This window comes from Melospiza georgiana, chromosome 24 (genome assembly GCF_028018845.1).
Source record: "Melospiza georgiana isolate bMelGeo1 chromosome 24, bMelGeo1.pri, whole genome shotgun sequence".
NCBI classification, from domain to species: domain Eukaryota; kingdom Metazoa; phylum Chordata; class Aves; order Passeriformes; family Passerellidae; genus Melospiza; species Melospiza georgiana.
The window spans coordinates 7,542,038-7,566,637 of NC_080453.1; the positions used below are offsets into that span (position 1 = coordinate 7,542,038).

Below are 24,600 nucleotides of genomic sequence, written 5' to 3' on the forward strand. Positions count from 1 at the left end.
CTCCACCTTGGCTACCCCACGTGTGCCCAGGCTGCCACTCCCCGCAGAGGGGACACACGCACACAGAGTGACACAGAGCCCGGAGCTGTGAGCTGGCAGGGCGAGCCCCGCCGGAGCCGCAGGAACGGGGTGAGGGGATGCTCCAACACTTGGCCTGCGGCCGCTGCCGCCTCCGCGCTGCGCCGCTTTCTTATCAGCTGGCGGGGGGACAGCGCTGTTTACGGGAACGCTCAGCTGCTCCCGCGGCGTCTCTGAGCTGTCAGGGAGCTGGCGGGGGCACAAGGACACGGAGCAGCGGCCGGGGATGTCCTTTGTGCCAGTGGCTTTGCTTTGTTCTCCGGGGGTCTTGGGGGAATTCGTGACTCACTGCGGATTCCTGCGAGTCCAGTCATGCTGGAGACGGACTGGGCTGGACTCAGTTCCTTCCTGCGCCGCTCCGGCTGCCCAAGGACGCGCTCACAGCAAAGGCCCTTCCAAGAGCGCTTGGAGCAGGGGCTCCCTGCCCAGGGGGCTGCACAGGACCCTGCTTCAGGCGCCCAGAGCACCCTTGGGTGCCGGCAGCCCCCGTGCCCGGCGGGGTTTGGTGCTCCCCGTTTCCCCGGCATGAATCCCACCCTGGCCGCGGTATTTCCCCCGTGGGCTCAGCCAGGATCCCGTGGCCGCCCAGGGAACCCCGCCGTGCTCCCGTGCTGGCTGCCGTGAGCCGCCCTCGAGGAATCCTTTGGAGATGCTCCCGGCCGGGCGGGGACAGCGGGAGCCCCGCGTGGGCGGCCGAGCTCCCGCAGCAGGTGCTGGAGCCTGGGGAGCGGCCAAGACCCCCCTGTTGTGGTCCCCGAGGCCGAGGCTGGGCGCTGACAGCCGGGCAGGTTCCAAGCGACACCAACTCAATGCCTTGGGGTGTCCCTGTCTCATCTGGACCCCTGGAATGGGCAGGAACGCAGCCCCCTCCCCTCCTCCGCGCACACCTGGGCAATGGGGAAGCCCCCCAGGATGTACATGGGGCAGGCAGAGGGTGCCGCCCCCATAGCCGGGACCCCCCCATTTAGAGAGGGCAGCGCAGAGGGACCCCAGGAAGGGATCAGGAGCCGGGGACACCGAGGGGACAGAGCGGGCCACAAGCTGGGGGCTCCTCTCCGCAGCCCCAGGCCCGACCCCCGCCCCGCCGCGCTCCGCCCCGGGCCGTTCGCTGCTGTGTCGGCGCCTCCCCGCGCCCCCCCGGCCGGGGCGCGGCTATAAGGGAGCGGCGGGGCCGGCGGCGGGCGCGGGCCGGCGGAGCGGCGGGAGCGGCAGGTACGGAACGGGCTCCGGGGGGAGCGGGTGGGGTGCCAGGCATGGGGAGAAACGGGGGTCCCGCCCCGTGAGTTCCGTGAGGGATCCCAGCACCGGACCCTCCGCCCCTCTCCCGGCGTTTCTGCGCCAAGGGAGCGGCAGGTACGGCCGGGAATGGGCGGGGGTCCCACCCTTGGGGTCCCCGTGGGTTACCGGGTCACCCTGCCCGCTTTATGGGGGTCCCGGCGCCCCCCACGCTGCACGGCAGCGGGAGGGAGGCGGCAGGAGGGAGTCCTTCCCCGTGTGCCCCCGGATTGTCCCCAGCGCCCCTTTTGGGGTCCCCATCACCTCCCAAACTCTGCGGGCTGAGCCTGGCAGCTCATGGCACTGCCCACGGTGGGGACTGCGGGCGGCGTTGGGAATGGACTCCGGGCAGCCCCCGAGTGTGCCGGGGAGCCCTTTCCCCTGAGGGTTCGGTTTTGGAGCCGGTGGTGAAGGGGTGAAGGGGTGGGTGAGCCCGGGATGCGCGGAGCCGGGGGGGAAACGGTGTTTTGGAGCTTGAGCTGCGCGGTCACAAGGGGAGTTACAAAACCGGAATGCTCTGAGGAGCCCGGGGAGGGCAGGGTGAGAGCAGAACCCGGAGAGGGCAGGGTGGGAGCAGAACCCTCAGAGGGCAGGGTGGGAGCAGAGCTTGGGGAGGGCAGGGTGGGAGCAGAGCCCAGGGAGGGCAGGGTGGGAGCAGAGCCCAGGGAGGGCAGGGTGGCAGCAGAACCTGGAGAGGGCAGGGTGGGAGCAGAGCCCAGGGAGGGCAGGGTGGCAGCAGAGCTTGGGGAGGGCAGGGTGGCAGCAGCGCCCACCCCGCCGTGCCCTCAGTGGCAGCAGCGCCCACCCCGCCGTGCCCTCACCGCCGTCCCTCCGCAGGTGCGGGGACATGGCCGGGGACATGCGGGCCGTGCTGTGCCTCTGGCTGCTGGTGGCCCCGGTGGCGCGGGTGGCCGTGTCCTCGCGGGTCCGCACCCGCCGGGAGCTGGGCCCCGGGCTGTACCAGCACGGCGTCTACGACGCGGGCGGCTCCTACTGCCAGCGGGGCGACGTGTGCTGCCACGGCCGCGACGACGGCTGCACCGTGCCCTACCACGACACGCTGTGCTACTGCGACCTCTTCTGCAACCGCACCGTGTCCGACTGCTGCCCCGACTTCTGGGAATACTGCCTGGGAATCCCGGCGCCCTTCCCCAAAGCCCCAGGTGAGGCTGCAGGTGATGGGGTTCAGCCCTGGGGTGGTGGATGTGGTGCTGCCCTCACTGCAGAGGTGCTCAGAGTCCTCGAAATTTTAGGAATTGCTACGGAATGTCCGGGATGGGGATGGACTCCCTCAAAAAGAGGTGTGGGAGCAGCCCGTGACCCCAGAGCCCGTTCCCATCAGTGCCTGCAGGGACACGAGGGGACATGAGGGGACGCCATCCCAGCTTGCCCGGTCACGTCTGGGGCAGGCAGATGCTGGCCCTGGTTTAACCCCCAGCTCCCAGCACAAGGCTCTCTCACAAGTCCCAGGCGCGGAGCAGAGCCAGCTCCCGGGCACAACCGGCCCCTTTATCCCTGTCCCGCCAGGCTGAGCACATTTAACCCTCCCGGCGCCGAGCCAGGCTCCCACCCTGCACCCACTGACCCCCACGTGCAGCCTGGATTTAAGAACCACGTTGATTTTCCCTTTGGTTTGCACCCCCGGGAATTTGGGGGGGCTGGTGGGACCCCAAACACTCACCAGGAGCTCTCCTGTTCCCACACAGGCTGTGCCCGTGCTGGACACAATTACCCCACAGGAGCCACGTACCGGGAGAACTGCAACCTGTGGTGAGTGTGGGCACCTGTGGCATGTCACCAGCACGTCACCAGAGGAAGGTGTCACGCTCCTGTAAACCTCAGAGAGCGAGGCCCGAGCTGGGTGGCGGGAGCTGCTGCCAAAATGCCTTTGCTCCAACAAAAACCCCGAGCCAGAAAGGGCCTTGAGCCTCTCCCAAGTTTCAGCTCATGCCTGCGTGGGAGCCGGCGCTGCCCAGGGGCGTTTTGGCCACGCTGGTCCCAGCCCAGCTTGCCCAAGCCTGACCTGACGGGGGTTCTGTGCTGCTGGGCACTCCCAGAGCTCGGGGTTCACTGGGAATACCGGTGTTCTGTACTGGTATTGCTGGCATGCGGAGGTGGGGGATTGGAGACGAGGATTGCAGCCCGAGGGGCGATGCTGCAGATAAGGGGAAATCAAAGGCAGCGTCTGGGGCGTGTGCAGGGCAAGGGCACGTGTGGGAACATGTGTGTGTGCTGGGGCTGCGGGTGAAAGGCCACCCTGAGCCTCCCTGCAGCTCTGGGGAGTTTATCCAGGCTGGTGGCACGGGGCACTCAGGGATGGAGGGTGTTCCTGTTCAATGCCAATGTCCCCAAGCCACGCAGGTGGATGTCACCTCTCTACTGTGGGCAAGCATCTCTGACCCATCTCTTCCCTTCCAAACCCTCTCCCCCACACTTGGTCCCTAGAGAACAGAAATTTCTGCAGTGTCACTTCCACCCCTGCCCCTGGTGTGGTCCTTTTGTGGGGTACCAGGGGACAAAACCCATGGCAGGGTGACACACGGTGTATGGGGCACCCATCTGGTGGCACCCGGAGGTGCTCCCAAGTCCCCAGGTGTCACACAGAAGGCTGGGGCTGCAGATGAAAAGCCAACCCGAGCCTCCCCACAGCTCTGGGGAGTTTCTCTGGGATTGTGGCATGGAGCACTTAGAGATGGAGGGTGTCCCCGTTCCCCTGGGAACGTCAGTGTCCCCAAGCCGCGCAGGTGGATGTCACCTCTCGGCTGCTGGGGGAGCATCTCTGACCCCCCAGCACTGGGGAGGGAGAAAATCTCTTCCAAACCTCCTCCCTCACATTTGGTGCCTGGAGAAGAGAAATTTCTGCAGCGTCACCCCAGGGTCCTGCTGGGGGGGGGGGGGTACAAGGGACAGAACCCATGGCGGGGTGACACGAGGTGTGTGTGGCACCCTGAGGTGCTCCCAAGCCCCCAGGTGTCACACAGAGCTCCGGGATCGCTCGGGGATGGATGGGGCAAGGCTGGAATCCAGGTGCTGCCGGCCAGGACTGGGGTGGGGGTGTCTGGCAGGACACGGCCACGGCCTCGCTCAGCTCCATAAAAGGGAAATGTGCCGGGATCTGAGCATGCCAAGCATTGCTCACTGCACGGGGGGAGCACAGCCCGGGGCTCCCCAGGGGACCCACCACACCCCCAGAACCCCCCCCTTGGCCCGGCTGTCCCCATGGAGTGCCCTGGTCACTGTGGGTCACCCGTGGGGGCACCCAGCCCTGACCCCCAGCCCCGGGCTGCTGTCCAAGCCCCTCTCTGATGTCTGCAGCCCTGGCAGCTTTTCAGATGATTTTCTGTCCCATGGCCTGGCTGCCCTCGGGGCTCTTGTGGGGGCTGGGGCAGGGGGGGGGACAACTCCCAGGGTCACCCAGAGGCCACTCGGGGTCACCCAGATGCCACTCGGGGTCACCCAGAGGGCTGCCCACGGATTCACCCCACTGCAAGGTGCCAAGCTCTGGTGACCCCCGACAAAAGCCGCCAGTTTGGGAGGGGCAGCGCCCACTCAGCGCCCCCCTGGTCACCCTGGGGACATCGTTTCTCACCTGTTGTTCCCCCTGCAGCACCTGCGGGCCCGGCGGGCAGTGGCAGTGCGAGGACCACGCCTGCCTGATGGATGGGGAGCTCATCGACGCCATCAACAGGGGCAATTACGGGTAAGCACCGGGCACAGGGGTGCTGCACCCCTCGCTGCTTTTCGGGGTGGGCCCTGAGCCGTGCCCCCCTCTCGCCACGCAGCTGGAGAGCCGCCAACTACAGCCAGTTCTGGGGGATGACCCTGGAGGACGGGATCCGGCACCGCCTGGGCACCTTCCGTCCCTCCGCCACCGTCATGAACATGAACGAGATGCACGTGAGTGCCCGCGGGGAGGGAAACTGAGGCACGGCCATGGCTGGGAAGGGGCTCCCGGAGCAGGGGGCAGGCAGGGCAGCCCTCGTGTTTGGAGACAGCGGCTCAGCAAATTCCCCCGGACAATCCCCACGCTGCCAGTGTTGTCTTTTCCCCCCTCTCCTCGGCGCTGGTTTCCCATCGGAACGCCGAGCCCGACGCTGCTGACTCAGCAGAGCTGCCTCTCTTTGCTTCTCCCCGCACCCAAACCCGGGCTTGGGCACCCCCCGGGGGTCCCTGGGGGGCTGGCAGGGTGTGACGGTGCTCACAGGGGTCTTTGGATGAGGGAAGAGGTGAGGATTTGACCCCGTGTTTCAGAAGGCTGATTTGTTATTTCATGATATATATTACATTAAATCTATACTAAAAAGAATAGAAGAAAAGGTTTCATCTCAGAAGGCTGGCTAAGAATAGAATAGAAAAGAATTAATAACAAAGGTTTCCTGCTCAGACAGTTTGTGCTGTGATTGGCCATTAATTAGAAACAACCACATGGGCCCAATCACAGATGCACCTGTTGCATTCTACAGCAGCAGATAATAATTATTTGCATTTTGTCCCTGAGGCCTCTCAGCTTCTCAGGAGGAAAAAAATCCCAAGGAAAGGATTTTCATGAAAAGATGTCTGCAACAGCAGCGCTCGGTGCACCCCCAGCCCCAGGTTTAATTTTAGAGGCGTTTCCTGCGGGCGATTGTGGCCGTGTCCTCCCCAGGAAGGCCAGGGCGGGGACACTGTCCTGATCCAGGGAGGAAAGGCAGGGCCAGAGGCCACCCTGAGGGGCTGTGTCACCCTGGGCTGTCCCCTCGGGGCGGCCACCAAGGGCCCTGCTGGGCTCTGTGATGGGACACTCAGTGCTGGTGTGCTCTAAGGAGGTGCTGGGGCTGTGGAGCCCAAATTTAGGGGAAACTGAGGGGTTTGGCATTTCTGGGATAAATGGGAACCCAAATCTTTGTGTCTCAGGGTGATGTCCCTGTCCTGAGGGGTGTCACAATGAGGCTGGGGGGACACAAAAGTGGGGACACTGCTCAGAGGATGGCTGGGGTGGCAGGAGGAGCTGGGGTCCCATAGTGGGGCTGGGGACACTGGAGCTCACTGGGGACCATCTCGAAGGATGGTTGGGGTTGCAGGAGGAGCTGGGGGGTCCCGTGGGCTGAGCCCCCCCATCTCTGCCCCGCAGATGAACATGGACTCCAACGAGGTGCTGCCGCGTCGCTTCAATGCCGCCGAGAAGTGGCCCGGGATGATCCACGAGCCCCTGGACCAGGGGAACTGCGCCGGCTCCTGGGCCTTCTCCACGGCCGGTGAGGAGACAACTGGGACAGGGGGGACAACGGGGACGGAGCCACCTCCCCTTGACCTGCGGGGACAGGGACGGAGCCAAGTCCCTCTGAGCTGCGGGGACAGGGGCAAAGCCACCTCCCCATGATGAGATGGGGGGACAGCGGGTACAGAGGGGACAGGGACAGAACCACCTCCCCCTGAGCTGCGGGGACACTGGGGACAGGGATGGGACGTCCTCCCCCTGACCCGTGGCTCCTCCCCAGCCGTGGCCTCGGACCGCATCTCCATCCACTCCATGGGCCACATGACCCCCGCGCTGTCCCCCCAAAACCTCCTGTCCTGTGACACCCGAAACCAGCGCGGCTGCAGCGGGGGGCGCCTGGACGGAGCCTGGTGGTACCTGCGCAGGAGAGGGTGAGTGGGACACTGGGGTGATGGGATAATGGGATGGGGACAGGTGGGATGGGACAGGACGACGTGGGACAAGGTGAAACGGGAATGGAAGAGAATTGGATGGGGTGCAACACAATGGAATGGGATAGGATGGGATAAGATGGGAATAGGAGACAATAAGAGGGGATGGTACAGGATGGGATGGGACAGGAGGGGATGGCATCAAACAGGATGGAATGGGATAGGATGGGATGAAAAAGTTGTGGGATGAGATGGGAAGGGAGTAGGATGGGACAGGACAATGTGGGACAAGATGAAATGGGAATGGAACGGGATGGGATGGGATGGGATGGGATGGGATGGGATGGGATGGGATGGGATGGGATGGGATGGGGGACAGGGCCTGCTCTGGGATAAAGGGGCTTTGGGGCTTTGGTCACCTGGAGAAAGTCCAGGAGATCCCTGTCCTTAACCTTGCTTGGACAGCTGGGGAATGAGGGCAGGATGGACAGTGGGGTTTGGGATCGGGATGGGAGTGGGGATCAGAGTGGAGATGGGAGTGGGGTTTGGGGTGAAGATGGAAGTGGGGATTGGAATGGGGATGAGAATGAGTTTTGGTACGGGAATGGAAGAGGGATTTGGTGTGAGGATGGAGAGTAAATTCGGCACGGGGATGGGATGGAGACGGAGCAGGAAGTTCCATTTGGGATGGGGATGGCAGTGGGGTTTGCCATGAGGATGGAGCCGTTCCTTCCCCTCCCGCGCCCCAGCGTGGTGACGGACGAGTGCTACCCGTTCACGAGCCAGCAGAGCCAGCCCGCGGCGCCGCCCTGCATGATGCACAGCCGCTCCACGGGCCGGGGCAAGCGACAGGCCACAGCGCGCTGCCCCAACCCCCGGAGCCACGCCAACGACATCTACCAGTCCACGCCCGCCTACCGCCTCTCCTCCAGCGTGAGCGCCGGGCCCGCGGGCGGAGCGGGGAGCGGGGACGGGGCTTGGCTTGGCTGGGGCTGCTTCACCTGGGAAAACCGAGCTTGGGAATGCGGCTGGGAAAACCCCACCGGGGGAGCGGCTCCTCCGCAGCGGCCGCCCGTGGGTGCTGGAGCTGCTCTGCTGCATCCCTGTGGGTGGGAGGGCGCTGCCAGGGCTCCCGGTGCCACTCGGTGTCAGCCTTGGCCGCTCTGTTCTGTGCTTGCAGGAGAAGGAGATCATGAAGGAGCTGATGGAGAACGGCCCCGTGCAAGGTATGGGAGAGGCAGGGGCACCCCTTGGTGCGCACCCCAAAAGGTTGGGGGAATAAAATAGGCGAGGAAACCTCTCTGCCCATGCTGGGGGAGCTGTGGTGGCAGCCAGAACCCCCCTGGGCCGCTCCCCCTGCGTGCCCAGGCAGCGCTGCCCCAGTGCCCGTCACGCTGCCCACCCCAGCGGGCACCGGGTTGCTCATTAACTCCTGAGATTTAATCACCGCCTTGGCAGCTGCGTTTGTTTAACTTTATTTGCGCTTTTTGAAACCTCCGGGGAGTGTTGTTGCATGGCCCCAGGGAGGCTCCAGCTGCTGTTTGGAATTTGATACCCCCGTGCCCCTCTGTGCCCACATCCCCCACCCATGGGGACACAGATCCCCTTCCCTCGGGACAGTGGCAGTGTCCCCAAACCCTCTGGCTGTCCCCACAGCCATCCTGGAGGTGCACGAGGATTTCTTCATGTACAAGAGCGGGATCTATCGGCACACGCCCGTGGCCGAGGGGAAGGGGCCCAAGCACCAGAGGCACGGGACCCACTCGGTGAAAATCACGGGGTAGGTCTGGGGGTGGCCTGGGGGGCCCACAGAGCCATCCCATCCCATCCCATCCCATCCCATCCCATCCCATCCCATCCCATCCCACCCATCCCATCCCATCCCATCCCATCCCATCCCATCCCATCCCATCCCATCCCATCCCATCCCATCCCATCCCATCCCATCCTGTCCCTATCCCATCCCATTCCCATCTGATTCTGCCCCATTCCCATTTCATCTTGTCCCATGTCATCCTGCCCCGTTCCATCCTGTCCTGTCCCATCCCACAACTCTCCTATCCCATTCTATCCCATCCTATCCCATTCAGGGTGGCAAAAATGTTCCCTTTGGGTGTCCCCGAGCTGGGAAAGGTGACAAGGAGGGGATTGGTGGCACAAGGGACACAGTGTGGCGCTCAGCACCCTGGAGGACGGGGGGTTTGGAGGTGCAGACCCCCAGGATGGGGTTGGATCTGCCCTGTGTCTGTGTTTCCTTCCTCCTGCCGTGGCTAAATATTCCTGCCCCTATTCCTGGAGCGGATGTCCCAACCTCGGATGGCCCTGGGGAGGTGCCCGGGGCAGGAAATGAGCAGGGTCAGCCCCCCCGTGCCCCAATCCCACCACGGGGCTGGGTGGGGGGACCCCAAAGTCTGGGGGAGCTTGAGAGGACCCCACATTCTGGAGGAGCTTGAGGGGACCCCACATTCTGGAGGTGCTTGGAGACACCAAAGTCTGGGAGAGCTTGGGGACATCAAAGTCTGGGAGTGCTTGGGGACACCATGGTTTGGGGGTGCTTGGGGAGACCCCACAGTCTGGGGATGCTTGGGGAGACCCCACAGTCTGGGAGAGCTTGGGGACACCACGGTTTGGGGGAGCTTGGGGATCTTCCCCACATTCTGGAGGTGCTTGGGGACACCACAGTCTGGGAGAGCTTGGGGACATCAAAGTCTGGGGGTGCTTGGGGACCCCAAAGTCTGGAGGTGCTTGGGGACACCATGGTTTGGGGGAGTTTGGGGATCTTCCCCACATTCTGAGGGTGCTTGTGGATCCCCTCTCACTGTCCTGTCTCTCTGCAGGTGGGGAGAGGAGCAGCTGCCTGATGGCCAGACCCAAAAATACTGGGTAAGTTTTGGGGTGAAGAGCTCAGCCGTGGGGTGCTGCCATTCCCCGCACCCATTTGGGGTCCGGCTTGGCTTTTTTTGGGGGTGTCACCGCCCTGAGCGTGTCCCCTGTCCCCTCTGCAGACGGCGGCCAACTCGTGGGGCACGGCGTGGGGCGAGGGCGGCCACTTTCGCATCGCCCGCGGCGTCAACGAGTGCGAGGTGGAGACCTTCGTGGTGGGGGTTTGGGGCCGCGTCAGCATGGAGGACATGCCCCACAAGTGAGCCCCGCCGATGTCCCCAGTGTCCCCAATGTCCCTGTCCCCAGCGCGGCCCTGCCCAGCTCACAGCACGGTGGGCAAGGCACTGTCCCCTGCGTCCAGTGGCAGGGGGCTGGCGCTGTTCCCTGTGTCCCCTGGAGGACAGCATGGAGGACATGCCCCACAAGTGAGCCCCATGATGTCCCCCAGTGTCCCCAGCGCGGTCCCACCCAGCCCACAGCACACTGGGCAGGGGCTGGCGCTGTCCCTGTGTCCCCTGGAGGGGGCTGGCGCTGTCCCTGTGTCCCCTGGAGGGGGCTGCGTGTCCCCGCCGTGCTGACACAGCGGCTGGGGGCAGTGGGGCGTGCCAGGGGGATGCTCCGGGGGCTGCTCCCGTCTCCCATGGGATTTACCCGCTAATCCCCCCTGCCCCGGGGCTCGGCTGGGCTGCGGTGGCGGCTGGGGGCTCTTCAAAGGCAGCTGCACGCCCCCCCCCCCAAAATCCCGGCTGTGGGATTTCTCCTCCTTTTCCCAATGGAAATTCCTGTCCCTCCCGTCCTGGCTCCAGCAGCTCCTCCCAGCAGGGCAGCGCTGGAGTTTGGGGGTGAAATAACCCAACAAGGGGGTCCCCTGAGCCCCCAGGGCTGGGTGGTGCCAGGATGGGGTCCCCACCGTCCCCCCCAGCCCGTCCCTATGGTGCTATGGCCCTGCCACCCCCCTGGGGGACAGCAGGGACAAGGGAGGGCTCAGCCCCGTGGTGTCCCCATGTCCTGGGGGGGGCCACAAGTGGGGTCCACGCAGCCAGCACAGCCCCTCTTCCCCCTCAACCCAAGGGCTGTACTTTTAAGACATTTTTTTGTATTTATTTTGCTTTTTATTGTTTGTAAATAAAGTTATGGAAGCCTCAGAGCCTGGAGGGTGCGCTCAGTGCTCCGAGGGGGACGCGTGGCCCCTGTCACCCCCTGTCTGGGGGGCCCAGCGCGGCCTCGGGAAGGGCTGGGGGGGTGAGATAAGAGATAAGGCCCCGCTCATTGTCCACCTTCCGGCCCCGCCGCTCCGGTCACCGCGGCCAGCGCTGGCCACGCCGCGGGCACGCGCAGCCACTCGGGCCACCGCGGCCACCCATGTCACCACGGCCAGGGGGTCACCACGGCCGGCTGTGCCACCACGGCCAGGTATTGCCACCACAGCCACCGTGCAGCTGGGCGGCCAAATGCCAGCTGCAAGTGCCACCACGGTGACACGTGCCACCCCAAGTGCCACAAAAATGAGACGTGCCACCACATCCACGGTGTCCCCACAGCCCCCGTGCCCTCCCTGGGGTGGCGCTGGGGCTGTTGTCGCCTTTCCCAAAGGCCTGCGTTGGTGGCGGTCCCTGTCCGTGTCCCCTCCCTCTGTCACCCCCGGCTCCCCACGCAGGGGACATTCACGGGGTGGAGGGCGGTGCCACCTCGTGGTGGCTTCCTGTAACTGCAGGATGGGTGGGAATATGTTTATATGATTTTAAAAAATGTAAAAATATCTCTATTGTGTACAGATAGAGATATAGATGTGTATAGATATGTCTGTACATCTATACATATACAGGTGTCTGTTTGTGTTCACCTCCCCATATATATCTCAATATAAATCTCTCAATGTATATATATATATATATATGTGTGTGTGTGTATATACCTGTATATTTATATATATATGTGCAAAAATATATATATTTTTATATATATTTTTTTGCACACATATATATAAAAATATCCTGTATATGTTTCTATATGTGTATATATGTGCATGTAACCACACCCATTTAATATATATAATATAAATAATGTAATAGAAAAATATAACATATAAAATATGTATAAGACATAAAACATAATGTATATATAATATTATATATATAATATTATATACATTATATAATATATTATATATATTATATAATATATTATATATATTATATATATTATATATTATATTATCTATTATTTATTATATATTATATAATATATATTTATATTATATATTTATATTATACATTATACATTATACATTATATATTATATATTATATATTATATATTACGCGTGTGTCTATGTATTTACATATATACTTGCATGTATACAAACACATGCATTTCTATATATTTACATATGTATATATACATATAAACAGTTTTTAATATGTTTATGTGTATCTATATATATGTACATGTATGTATATATATATTAAAAATGTCTGTATATATATTTATATGTGAAAATATGCCTGTACACACACCTCTATATATGTATATATATACACCAGTGTATATATACATATCTACCTATACACCTGTATGTGTGTATGTATGTATATATAAAAAAAAATATATATCATGCAGGTATGTATTTTAAATATATTTATATGTATTTTATATATATTTTACATATATCTATATTATATATAGCATATAAAATATATTAGAAATACATATATGCACATATAAAATGTATTTAAAATCTATAAAATATATATTTCTATTTTTTATATACATATAAATATATTTATATGTATTTACAACCCCTCTGCCTCAAGCCCAAGCAGGGCTGAGCTCTGACTCAACAGAAATATTGGATATGCTCAGGGGAAAACATCCTTGGAATGCTCGGGGATGGTTGGGAACAGCCAGTCCTGCCCGGGGCTGGAAAACACCGAGGTCACACAGAAAACACCGAGCCTGGCTCCTCCTGCTCATCTCAGACCTTTGAACCTTTTATTCCTTAAGAATTCCTCCAAATCTCTCGGAGATTCCTCAGGGTGAATTCCAGGCTCATCACTCAGGAAGAAAACTCCTGCACTGACGGGATTTTTCTGCGCCTCAGGAGTCCCCCCATATCCTTTATTTTCCATATTTGGACATGAAATTCCTCAGAATTGATCTTAGGGAACAGTGTCCAGCCCTGGGACGTGTCCCCTGGTGCCACCACAGGGGACAGGAGGCACCTGATGTCCCCTGGAGCCCCCCCTGGACACAGAGACCACGGAGCAGCTGGAGCAGAACACATTTTATTCCAAAGCTGGAAAACCTGAGCTCTGAACTTTGTCTGGATTTGGCTTCAGGATTGGCAACAGCGAGGGGACAATCCCATGGGGCTGCAGCAGGACATCCCATTCCAGCAGCCCCGTGGAAAACAGGGATGAGACCCCCAGGAAAGCATTCCCAGGGTGGGATGCGCTCCCAGGGCACTCAGGTAGGGAAGGAAGGAGCTTTATCCTCATTTTTCCCCTTTCCTGCTTCTTCCAAACCCAAGGTGCAGCTTTTCCTCCCTAAAATGAAGATGTTCTGCTGCAGGCACCTCGGGATGAAGCTGGAATTTGGGGCTGGCACGGGATCTAAGCTGCTTTGGCTGTCCCAGTTTGGCGTGGGTTTCACAAAACGGACACGAGGAATCCAAGCCAGGAAAACCCCAGCAGGATTTGGGGTGGATCAAGCTGGAAATTTGGCCCCGGGGGGAACTCTCAGATGGGCTCGGCATCATCCAGCAGAGAAGATGAGGATGGCTGAAGGTTCTGGAGAGCTCCAGAATTCCCAGCCTTTGGAGTGGGGATGTCAGAGCATCCGTGTCACCACCATGGTGAGGAAATCCTCGTAGCTGAGGCGGACATTCCCCACCATGGCCGTGTCCTTCTCCCTGAAGGCGTCGGTGAGGCTCTGCAGCTGCATGCAGATGTGGATGAACCGGTCCAGCTGGATACTGGGATTGGGGGAACGCTGGGCGTACCGGGCCAGCAGCAGCTGGCTGAACTGGGGGCTCAGGTTGTAACCCATCTGGGAGAAAGCTGGGGGGAGGAAAAACTCGGGTTGAACCTTCCCAAATGGAAAGGGAGCGGCTGTGTCCTGCTCGCCCATGCCCCACACACCCCATCTCCCACTCGCACCACCCTTCCCACTCAGGGTGTGCACGGGCAGGGCTCTCCAGAGGAATCAAACCACAAATTCCAGGCATTTTTCCCTTTCACACACACCCAAGAGCTCCTCCCCACAAACCAGGCTCCAGCCACTCATCGTTGAGAGGGAATTCTGGGCTTCCTGAAGGAACTTTGTGCCCCACCCCTGCTGCAGCTCATCACCTCCTGTCCCCTGAGAAGCTCCTGGTTTATCCCATGGATAATTCCCAAGGAGCTCACACCCCTCCAGCCCGGCTGCAGAGACCACTCCAGCAGGAATTCCAGGTTCCAGCTGGGAACAGAGCCTGGAAATGGTTATGGGGGGCATCAGGAGGGGCCAGGCTGGTGGCTGTGGCCCTCACCCACCTTGCTGGAGCTCGCTGAAGCTGATGGAGCCGGACTGGTCCCGGTCATACTGCTGGAAGAGGCTCCTCCACTGCTGGATGAAGCGCAGCAGGGCGGAGAAGCCGTAGACGTCGATGCGCCCCGACCGCGTCTTGTCGAACATGTCTGGGCAGGGAGGAGCAGCAACAGGGCAGGGAGGAGGAGTGGAAAAGCTGCAGAAACTTCCAGGGAGCTCAGGATCCACGCCGTGGCTCCCTGGAGTCCTGCTCTGATCCCAAAAATCCCCCTCGCCAGGACTGCGATCCACCGGGACCGTTCAACCCTCAAGGCTGGTAAGAAACGGCACCAAAAGCTGAGGTTGGGGCAAGCTTTGGGTGGATCTCTGCATTTTTTGGGCTTCCCTCACTTTCCTCCCTGTCTTTCTGGGATCTGGGGCTTGTGCAGAGCTGGGATTTCCTTTCCCAAGCAGGATTTTGGGCCCTGCACCCGTGTCCTGCCCCACTGGGAGCTGCTTGGTTTGCCCAGCTCCAGCCGGGAGCGATACCCAGGGAAAAGGGGAATTCACCCCAAATCCAACCAAACCAGATGAGAAGGAGGGGAAGGAGACCCCAGACTCACTGATCATGAGCTGACAGGTCTCATCGTTGAACGAGGACCAGTTGTTGTTGACCAGAGCCTGCTTCAGCTCCTTGACGGAGATGAACCCGCTGTGATCCGTATCCACCGTCTGGAACCAGGAAAACGCCTCGGGATCCACCCCTGGGGGGGCATTCCCTGCTCGGGGAGAGGCCATCGGAGCTGTCACCTTCCCCTCGGACAGGCCAGGGGCTGGGCTGGGCTGGCCCCGGAGCTTCTCCTCCCACGGGAATTACAGCCCGGTAAATCCCGGGAGAACGGGGCTGGGATGGGCACGGAACGGCTGGAGCCGGGAATGGGCTGGGAACCGGAGCCTGGGGTGGAGAGGAGCCACGGTGCTGCCCCACAAATCCGGCAGAACCGGGAGATTGGTGTGGGGTGAAAGTTTTAGGGCTGCCTGGCCCTTCCTCTTCCTCCCTTTTCTCTTTTTCCTCCTCCTCTTCCTTCTCCTCCCTCTCCTCCTCCTCCTCCAGGATTTCAAAATAATAAACCGGGACATCCAATTTCATCCTCCTGGTGGCTTCTGCTGAGCTGGGGACCCCCTCAAACCCCATCGGGGTGGGGACTCCCCAGCCCCCCGACCCCGCACCGGGCTGGGCACCCCATCTCTGCCCACCTTGTCCCGGGTACCGCGGCAGGGAGACCCCGAACTCACCTCCCGGGGCCGGCCCGCCGTAGGGCCCGGGCTGGGGGCTGCCGTAGGGGCCGCCGTAGGGACCCCCGGGTGGGGGGTGCCCGTAGGGTCCCGGGGGTGGCCCCCCGCCATAGGGACCCCCGGGTGGGGGGTGCCCGTAGGGTCCCGGGGGTGGCCCCCCGCCGTAGGGAGCCCCGGGGTACGGCCCGACCGAGGGGGGCTGTCCTGCGCCGGGGTAGCCCTGGGGAGGGGACAGAGCCGGTGTGAGGCGGGCACCGGGCACCGGGCACCGGGCACCGGGCACCGGGATGGGCACGGGGATGGAGCTGGTGTCGCTCACTCTGGAGACCCTGCGCGCCTCCCATGGCCCCGACCCCCGGACCAGCGCCCGGTCCGACCCCCGCCCCGGTCACAGTCCGGATCCCGTTCCCAATCGCGGTCCGGATCCCGGTCACAGTCCCGCTCCCAGTCACAGTCCCGATCCCGGTCATAGTCCCGATCCCGGTCACAGTCCGGATCCCGGTCACAGTCCCGATCCCGGTCACAGTCCCGATCCCGGTCCCTGGTCCCCAGCGCCGCTCTCGGTTCCGGTCCCGCTCCCTGGTCCCACTCTCCGCTGCCTCTCCGGTCCCGCTCCCCGGTCCCCATTCCCTGCCCTCCGGTCCCGGTCGGGCTCCCTGCCGCCCCTCCCACTCCTCCGGTCCCGGTCCCAGTTCCCGTTCCCCGCCGCCGCTCCTGGTCCCGGTCCCGGTCCCGGTCCCGGTCCCGGTCCCGGTCCCGGTCCCGGTCCCGGTCCCGGTCCCGATCCCGATCCCGATCCCGGTCCCGGTCCCGGTCCCGGTCCCGCACCTGCCCCGGGTACGCCATAGCGGGTCTTCCGCCCCGGCCACGCCCTGATGACGTCACCGAAACGTCCTGCACCCATTGGCTACGCTAGGTAGTGACCACGCCTCTGGGCGGGGCGGGGGCAGGGCGGTGACGCGCGGGAAGCGCGCGCCCGACGGAGGCCTTAAAGCGGCAACGGCGCCTGGGCGGGGTGGGGCCCACCAGGAGCGGGGATAGCGCCGGGATCAGTCCGGGAGTGCGGCCGGGATCAGCCCGGGAATGGAGCTGGAATTCCCCGGGAGATCAACCGGGATCAGCCCGGGAATGGGGCTGGCGACCCCACAAAATGAGGGCTGGGATTCCCCTGGCAGCAGGACCGAGATCCCTCTAGGAGCAGGGCTGGGATAGCGGTCTGGGATTCCCAGGAATTCCAGGCATGATCCAAGAGTAGGGCTGGTGTCAGCCTGAGAGTAGGCCTAGAATCCCCACAAAACCACAGGAATTAGTTTGGGACTCCTCCAGAGGCAAAGCTGGGATCCCACCCCATCCCAGATCTCCTGGAACCAGGGCTGGGATGTGCTGAGATGAGAGCGGGATCTCCGCAGGAACGGCGCTGGGATAGCCCCAAATCAGGGCTAGGATTGCCTTGAGACATCCCAGGATCCCCTGGCATCAGGACTGGCACTCCCCTTATCCATGCCAGGGAGCTCAGCATCACCGTGTCCCCAACCAGAGCGGGCTCACGCCGCTCAGATGGCTGGAGCAGCATCCCTTGGTGACAGCGTGGTGACAGTCTGGGGATGAGGCACAGAGCCACCCACGTCCACTCACAGGTGTATTTTTGGGGCAGGATCCACCTGCCCCCACCATTGCCTGTACAAGCCCCCCTGAGCCCCCCAGCACGGGCACGGCCCCGGCACAGCGGGGTGAAACACGAACAATATTAACAGCAAATCTGGGGGGGCTCGGGGGGCACGGGGGGCTCAGCCAAAGGGACCCTTGACGTTCTTGGGCTGGAAGAGCGGCTGCTCCACGGGCAGAGCCCCCAGGCAGTCGGCAGGGTTGCAGTGCCCCGTTTTGCCCGGCTGCCCCGTGGCGCCAGGAGGGCCGGGGATGCCAGGGATGCCCTGCTGCCCCACGGGGCCCGGGGGACCCATCTTGCCGTAGCCTGGTGGCCCCTGGGGACCTGGAAGAGAAGGAGTGAAGGGAAAGTGGGGTGGCAGCAAAGCCCAGGGTGGGGCTGGGGGCCAGGCAGAGGTTGGGGGCTCACCTGGGGGTCCCGGGGGGCCGCTGTCCCCCATCAGCCCCACGCCTTTCTCGCCCTTCTCTCCTTTGGCACCCGGCTCACCTGCGGGAGAGGTGGAGGGAGAGGAGGGGTGAGAAGCTGGCACAGCCACAGCGTCCCAGTGCCAGGGACGCTGGGAATGAGCTGGGGACACTGGGAATGAACTGGGAACAGCCCAGGGACACTGGGAATGAACTGGGGACACTGGGAATGAACTGGGGACACTGGGAATGGACTGAGAACACTGGGAATGAACTGGGGACACTGGGAACAGCCCAGGGACACTGGGAATGAACTGGGAACAGCCCAGGGACACTGGGAATGAACTGGGGACACTGGGAACAGCCCAGGGACACTGGGAATGAACTGGGAACACTGGGAATGAACTGGGAACAGCCCAGGGACACTGGGAATGAACTGGGGACACTGGGAATGAACTGGGGACATTGGGAACAGCCCAGGGATACTGGGAATAAACTGGGAACACTGGGAACAGTCCAGGGACACTGGTAATGTCCTGGGGACACTGAGAATGAACTGGGGACACTGCAAATGTCCCAGGGATACTGGGAACAGCCCAGAGACACTGGGAATGAACTGGGGACACTGGGAACAGCCCAGGGACACCAGGAGCATCCAAGGGACACTGGGAACAGCCCAGGGACACTGGGAACACTACAGAGACACCAGGAACATCCTAGGGACATCGAGAACGTGGTGGGGACACCGGGAACACCACAGGGACAGTGGGAATGCCTCAGGGGCATTGATAACATGATGGGGACACCAGGAACATCCTGGGGACACCGGGAACACCCCAGGGACATTGAGAACATGATGGGGACACCAGGAACACTCCAGGGACACCAGGAACATCCTGGGGACACCGGGAACACCCCAGGGACATTGAGAACATGATGGGGACACCAGGAACACTCCAGGGACACCAGGAACATCCTGGGGACACCGGGAACACCCCAGGGACATTGAGAACATGATGGGGACACCAGGAACACCCCAGGGACATTGAGAACATGATGGGGACACCAGGAACATCCTGAGGACACCAGGAACACCACAGGGACAGTGGGAATGCCCCAGGGACATCAGGAACATCCTGGGGACACCGGGAACAGCACAGGGACATTGAGAACATGATGGGGACACCAGGAACACCCCAGGGACACCAGGAACATCCTGGGGACACCGGGAACAGCACCGGGACATTGAGAACATGATGGGGACACCAGGAACACCCCAGGGACATTGAGAACATGATGGGGACACTGGGAACACTCCAGGGACAGTGGGAATGCCCCAGGGACACCAGGAACATCCTGGGGACACCGGGAACACCCCAGGGACATTGAGAACATGATGGGGACACCAGGAACACCCCAGGGACATCGAGAACACGGTGGGGACATCGGGAACACCGCAGTGACACCGGTGACGGCCCGGGGAGCAGCACGTACCCCGCATGCCCGGCACGCCCTGCCGCCCCTCTCGGCCGATCTGCCCCGGCATGCCCGGGGAGCCGGGGGGTCCCGGCCGGCCGGGCAGCCCGTCCTTGCCGGGGGGACCGGGCCTGCCCGGAGACGCCACCATCTCCACCGGGAAGTGCAGCCGGGAGGTGTAATAGGCCATCCGCTCTGCGGGGACACAAACGGCGACAAAAACGGGGACAAAACCCGAGCTCAGCCAGCGGGGACAGGGTGGGGACAGGGTGGGGACACAGGGAGGGTCACCAGCCCCCCGTTACCGTCAAACATCTTGTTCAGCTCCTGGCGGATGAAGCGCTTGACCTCGTCGTAATTGACCACATCTCCCTGTGGGGACAGAGGGGACACAGGAGGGGACACAGGAGGGGAGACATGAGGGGACATGTGAGGGGACACACGATGGGACATGCAAGGGGACATGAAGGGACACAAGGGGACACGTGAGGGGACAGGGGACACAGGAGGGGACATGTGAGGAGACACACGGGGACATGCCAGGGGACACAGGAGGGGGCACATGAGGGGATACAAGGGGACACGTGAGGGGACATGAAGGGACACGAGGGGACACAGGAGGGGACACACAGGGGGACACGAGGTGACACGCGAGGGGACACAGGAGGGGACACATGAGGAGACACATGAGGGGACATGAGGGGACATGAGGGGACACAAGGACACACGAGGGGACACACGAGGGGACATGTGAGGGGACACAGGAGGGGACACATGAGGAGACACACGAGGGGACATGAGGGGACATGAGGGGACATGCCAAGGGACACAGGAGGGGGCACATGAGGGGATACAAGGGAACACATGAGGGGACACAGGAGGGGACACGTGAGGAGACACATGAGGGGACATGAGGGGACACAGGAGGGGACACACGATGGGACACACGAGGGGACACACGAGGGGACATGGCCACCACTCCCCACCACAGGGACATGGTCCTGCCCCCCGACAGTGCCACCCTCTGTCCTTACCATCATGCCCGGGGGTCCCGGCAGGCCGGGGCTGCCCGCGGGGCCCGGTGAGCCCGGGGGTCCCCTCTCCCCCGCGGGGCCCCGCGGCCCCACCAGCCCCATGGAGCCGCTTTTGCCCGGCCCCCCTGGCATCCCGGCTCTGCCCTTCTCGCCGGGGTAGCCGCGCTCGCCGGGGGCTCCAGCGTCGCCCTGCGGATGGCAAAGGTCAGTTCTGGAGTGCCAGGACAGCACAGCGACCGTGGTGGCACTGCCAGCTGGCACAGCCTCACCTTCTGTCCAGCTGGGCCTGCAATGCCCGGTTTGCCTGGTGGTCCCTAAAAAAAACAGGAGCAGTGTGACAGGGATGTCACCCCAGCCAGGCCAGGGGGTGACAAAATCCGTGTCCAGCTGGGCAGAAAGTTCCAGAGAACGCTGCTCACCTCCTTCCCGACGGGTCCGTCTGCTCCCTGCTCTCCCTGCGGGGACAGAGAGGGGCAGCGTGAGGTGGTGACACCACAGGGCCACCCCAAGGTCCCCACGCTCGGGGTGCAGGGTCCTGCTGTGCTCACCGGTGGTCCTGGGTGTCCTGGGGGTCCCGGCTGTCCTGGCATTCCCGGCAGACCCCGCTCGCCCACGGAGCCGCGCTCGCCCTTCAGCCCCTGTGGAGAGGAGGGAACGGGAGCATCGGGATCAGGGGATCCCAAAACCCCAAATCCCCAACCCAAAGCCCCTATGGAGAGGAGGGAACGGGAGCACCGGGAACATCGGGATCAGGGGATCCCAAAACCCCCAAATCCCCTGTGGGGAGGAGGGAACGGGAACCCCGGAGCATCAGGATCAGGGGATCCCAAACCCACCCATCCTCACCCCAAAGCCCCTGTGGGGAGGAGGGATAGGGAGCACCAAGAGTACTGGGATCAGGAGATCCCAAAACCCCAAATCCCCACCCCAAACCCTCTGTGGGGAGGAGGGACCAGGAGCTTCTGAAGCATCGGGATCAGGGGACCCCAAAAGCCCAGATCCCCACCCCAAAGCCCCTGCAGGGAGGAGGGATCAGGAGCACCAGGAGCACTGGGATCAGGGGATCCCAAAACCTCAAATCCCCCCCTAAAATCCCCACCCCAAATGCCCACTCCAAAGCCCCTGTGGGGAGGAGGGACTGGGAGCATCGGGAACATCGGGATCAGGGGATCCCAAAACCCCAAATCCCCAACCCAAAGCCCCTATGGAGAGGAGGGAACGGGAGCACCGGGAACATCGGGATCAGGGGATCCCAAAACCCCCAAATCCCCTGTGGGGAGGAGGGAACGGGAACCCCGGAGCATCAGGATCAGGAGATCCCAAACCCACCCATCCTCACCCCAAAGCCCCTGTGGGGAGGAGGGATCGGGAGCACCAGGAGCATCGGGATCAGGAGATCCCAAAACCCCAAATCCCCACCCCAAACCCTCTGTGGGGAAGAGGGACCAGGAGCTTCTGGAGCATTGGGATCAGGGGACCCCAAAAGCCCAGATCCCCACCCCAAAGCCCCTGCAGGGAGGAGGGATCGGGAGCACCAAGAGCACTGGGATCAGGGCATCCCAAACCCCCAAATCCCCACCCCAAACCCCCACCCCCGGCACTACTCACCACCCCAGCCAGGCCAGCGGGTCCTGGCTGTCCTGGGCTGCCAGGGGGACCCTGGGGACAGAGGCAGGGCGGTCAGTTGGGGGTCACGGGTGGTGTCCCCACTCCCTGTCACCAAAGGGATCCCCTCTAGGATTCCCCCATTGTGGGGGCACCAACTTACGATGAGCCCTGGGGGTCCCTGCCGGCCTTGGGGTCCCATGGGTCCGGGGTCACCCTGAGGAAGGCAAGGTGAGGAGGAGGATGAGGATGGCAGGGTGGTGACAAGGGGGTGACAAGGGGGTGACAAGGGGTCACTCACCTCAGCTCCTGGCCGGCCCGTGCTGCCTGGTGGGCCGGGTTTGCCACAGTCACCCTAAAAGGAGAAGGGACCGTGAGGGGAGTCCTGGCCATGCCTGTGGTCCCTGGGGACGTCACCAGGCAGTGTCACCACGGCTCACCTTTGGTCCTGGCAGCCCTGGGTGTCCTGTCTTGCCCTTGAAGCCCTGGAGAGAGAAAAGAGCTGGGTGGGGGTCCCAGGGTGATGCCAGGTGACCCTGACCATGCAGTGCTGGTCCAGGGCCACCAACCTCAGCTCGGTGTCACCAGGAACACCTCAGGGGACAGTCCTGGCTCAGGAGAGCCCAGGGAGAGGTGACAAGGAGGGTGTCACTCACCGGAGGACCCATCATCCCTGGTGGCCCGGGGGGACCAGGGTCACCCTGGGGACAGACAGACAGACAGACAGACCGGGGTTGGGGGTGTCCTTGGGGGTGCAGGGTGGCTGCCCCCCACCCAAGCCCAGCCTCACCCTCAGCCCTGGCTTGCCGTCCTTGCCATCCAGGCCTTCCAAACCAGCAGGGCCCTGTGGGGACAAGGTGACAGTGACAGAGGGAGGGTGGCACTGGGGAGGTCTGAGGGACTGGCTCAGGGCACCCCAGGCCATGGGAACAGATCCCAGGGGATGGGAATGGGTTCCTGGAGATAGGAACAGATCCCAGGGGATGGGAACGGGTCCCTGGGGTTTGGGAACAGCCAGTGTTGCTCCCAGGAGCACCCAAGGGTGACACATGGGGGGGGTCTTACCTGGATTCCGGGGGGTCCGGGGGGTCCGGGGGGCCCTGGCATCCCCGTGGGGCCCCGCATGCCCTCGCTGCCCTGCAAGAGCCACAGGAGGTGACAGGCAGGTCACAGGCAGGGCCACCAGACCTGGCCATAGCCCGAGGGACAGGCGAGGACAGCACGGAGCCACTGCCCGCTGGCACAGGTGGCACTCAGCTTCTCTGAGGGTGGCACTCACCTTCTCTGAGGGTGGCACTCACCTTCTCTGCCACGGGCCCTGGCGGCCCTGCTGGACCAGCCTTTCCTGGGAAACCAGGAGGGCCCTAAAGAGGAGAGGGGTGCTGGGTGAAGGGGGATCCTGTCCCAAAAATCCTGTCCCATAAATCCTGCTCTTTCCCGGCTAAATTTAATGGGATTGATCCGGGGCTGCTCCCTGCTGCTCACCCCACTCGTGTGCCCCTTGTGGAACCCTCTGTCCCCATCCCTGGCACTGTGGGGACCTGGGGACACACAGCCAGGGATGGACACACAGCCAGGGATGGACACACAGCCAGGGATGGGGTCCATCTCCCAGGGTGCTGGAATTCCAGCAGGATTTACTCAGAATTCCTGGTGAGTTGTACTCAGAATTCCCAGTGGGATTTACTCAGAATTCCCAATGGGTTTTCCTCAGAATTCCTGTTGGGATTTACTCATAATTCCCAGTGGGATTTACTCAGAATTCCTCGTGGGTTTTACTCAGAATTCCAGGTGGCATTTACTCAGAATTCCCAGTGGGATTTATTCAGATTTCCCAGTGGGATTTACTCAGAATTCCTGGTGGGATTGACTCAGAATTCCCAATGGGATTTATTCAGAATTCCCAGTGGGTTTTACTCAGAATTCCCAATGGGTTTTACTCAGAATTCCCAGTGGGATTGACTCAGAATTTGTGATAGGATTTATTCAGAATTCCTGATGGGATTTAGTCAGAATTCCTGGTGGAGTTTACTCACAATTCCCAGTGGGATTTGCTCAGAATTCCCAGTGGGATTTGCTCAGAATTCCCAATGGGTTTTACTCAGAATTCCCAGTGGGATTTGCTCAGAATTCCCAATGGGTTTTACTCAGAATTCCCAGCGGGATTTACTCACCGGTGGTCCCGGGAAGCCAGGCTGGCCCTGGAAACCCTGAGGAGAGACAGGAGCTGAGCTGGACCCCACAGCCCATGGTGGGGGGTGGCCCTGGGGGTCCTGTCCCCTTTGGGGACACTCACCTGGTCTCCCTTCTCTCCGGCACTTCCCGGCAGCCCACGCTCACCCCTGGGACCCTGCAGAGAGATGGGAAGGGGTGGTGGGAGCACCCCAAAACTCCCCCAGCCAACCCATCCCTCCCCACAGCCCCCAAGGTGGGCACCTACCGCTGGCCCCACGGGGCCGGGCAGCCCGTCCACGCCGGGGGGACCCTGGGAAGGATGGAATAGGATCAGTGGAGGTGGATGGCAGTGCCAGCCCTGGTGCCCAAGGAGAGGGGGCACCTGGGAGTGCCCCCAGCCCCAGTGCCCACTGAGAGGGGCCCTGAGGGACTCACCAGCTCCCCTTTCTCTCCGGGTGGACCCACGTAGCCTCGCTCGCCTTTGATGCCCTGGGAAGGGAGGGACAGGGTGGGGATGTGGGGCACCGGTGGGATGTGGGGCATGGGTGGCATTTGGGGCACGGGTGGGACATGGG

The 24,600-nt window shown here is 61.6% G+C and overlaps 3 protein-coding genes across 3 annotated transcripts in view; 1 reads left to right on the top strand and 2 right to left on the bottom strand.

Annotated features, from left to right (window-relative positions):
- The first annotated feature begins 2,212 nt into the window (after positions 1-2,212).
- On the top strand, positions 2,213-10,410 carry TINAGL1 (tubulointerstitial nephritis antigen like 1). Its single transcript, XM_058040302.1, has 11 exons — positions 2,213-2,516; positions 3,060-3,123; positions 4,961-5,053; positions 5,136-5,250; positions 6,464-6,587; positions 6,831-6,981; positions 7,731-7,914; positions 8,162-8,207; positions 8,638-8,761; positions 9,819-9,864; positions 9,987-10,410. The coding sequence occupies exons 1-11, from the start codon at positions 2,213-2,215 to the stop codon at positions 10,125-10,127; spliced, it is 1,392 nt and encodes a 463-aa protein (XP_057896285.1). The 3' UTR covers positions 10,128-10,410.
- A 2,721-nt stretch (positions 10,411-13,131) lies between these two features.
- On the bottom strand, positions 13,132-16,550 carry PEF1 (penta-EF-hand domain containing 1). Its single transcript, XM_058040185.1, has 5 exons — positions 16,494-16,550; positions 15,666-15,885; positions 14,993-15,148; positions 14,396-14,539; positions 13,132-13,921 (listed from the first exon to the last, which is right to left on the bottom strand). Exons 1-5 carry the CDS (start codon positions 16,509-16,511, stop codon positions 13,692-13,694), a joined length of 768 nt encoding a protein of 255 aa, XP_057896168.1. The 5' UTR covers positions 16,512-16,550; the 3' UTR covers positions 13,132-13,691.
- An 889-nt stretch (positions 16,551-17,439) lies between these two features.
- Positions 17,440-24,600, bottom strand: part of COL16A1 (collagen type XVI alpha 1 chain) — a 34,817-nt gene continuing 27,656 nt past the window's right edge. The window contains exons 52-71 of the mRNA XM_058040250.1: positions 24,461-24,514; positions 24,291-24,335; positions 24,147-24,200; positions 24,025-24,060; positions 23,152-23,214; positions 22,916-22,987; positions 22,641-22,694; positions 22,507-22,551; positions 22,291-22,335; positions 22,152-22,205; positions 22,014-22,067; positions 21,854-21,904; positions 20,794-20,883; positions 20,665-20,700; positions 20,515-20,559; positions 20,246-20,434; positions 19,517-19,583; positions 19,230-19,406; positions 17,740-17,817; positions 17,440-17,655 (exon numbers count right to left, since the gene is read on the bottom strand). Coding sequence (XP_057896233.1) covers positions 17,453-17,655; positions 17,740-17,817; positions 19,230-19,406; positions 19,517-19,583; positions 20,246-20,434; positions 20,515-20,559; positions 20,665-20,700; positions 20,794-20,883; positions 21,854-21,904; positions 22,014-22,067; positions 22,152-22,205; positions 22,291-22,335; positions 22,507-22,551; positions 22,641-22,694; positions 22,916-22,987; positions 23,152-23,214; positions 24,025-24,060; positions 24,147-24,200; positions 24,291-24,335; positions 24,461-24,514 — 1,512 coding nt within the window. The 3' untranslated portion in view covers positions 17,440-17,452. The remainder of the gene's footprint in view (positions 17,656-17,739; positions 17,818-19,229; positions 19,407-19,516; positions 19,584-20,245; positions 20,435-20,514; positions 20,560-20,664; positions 20,701-20,793; positions 20,884-21,853; positions 21,905-22,013; positions 22,068-22,151; positions 22,206-22,290; positions 22,336-22,506; positions 22,552-22,640; positions 22,695-22,915; positions 22,988-23,151; positions 23,215-24,024; positions 24,061-24,146; positions 24,201-24,290; positions 24,336-24,460; positions 24,515-24,600) is intronic.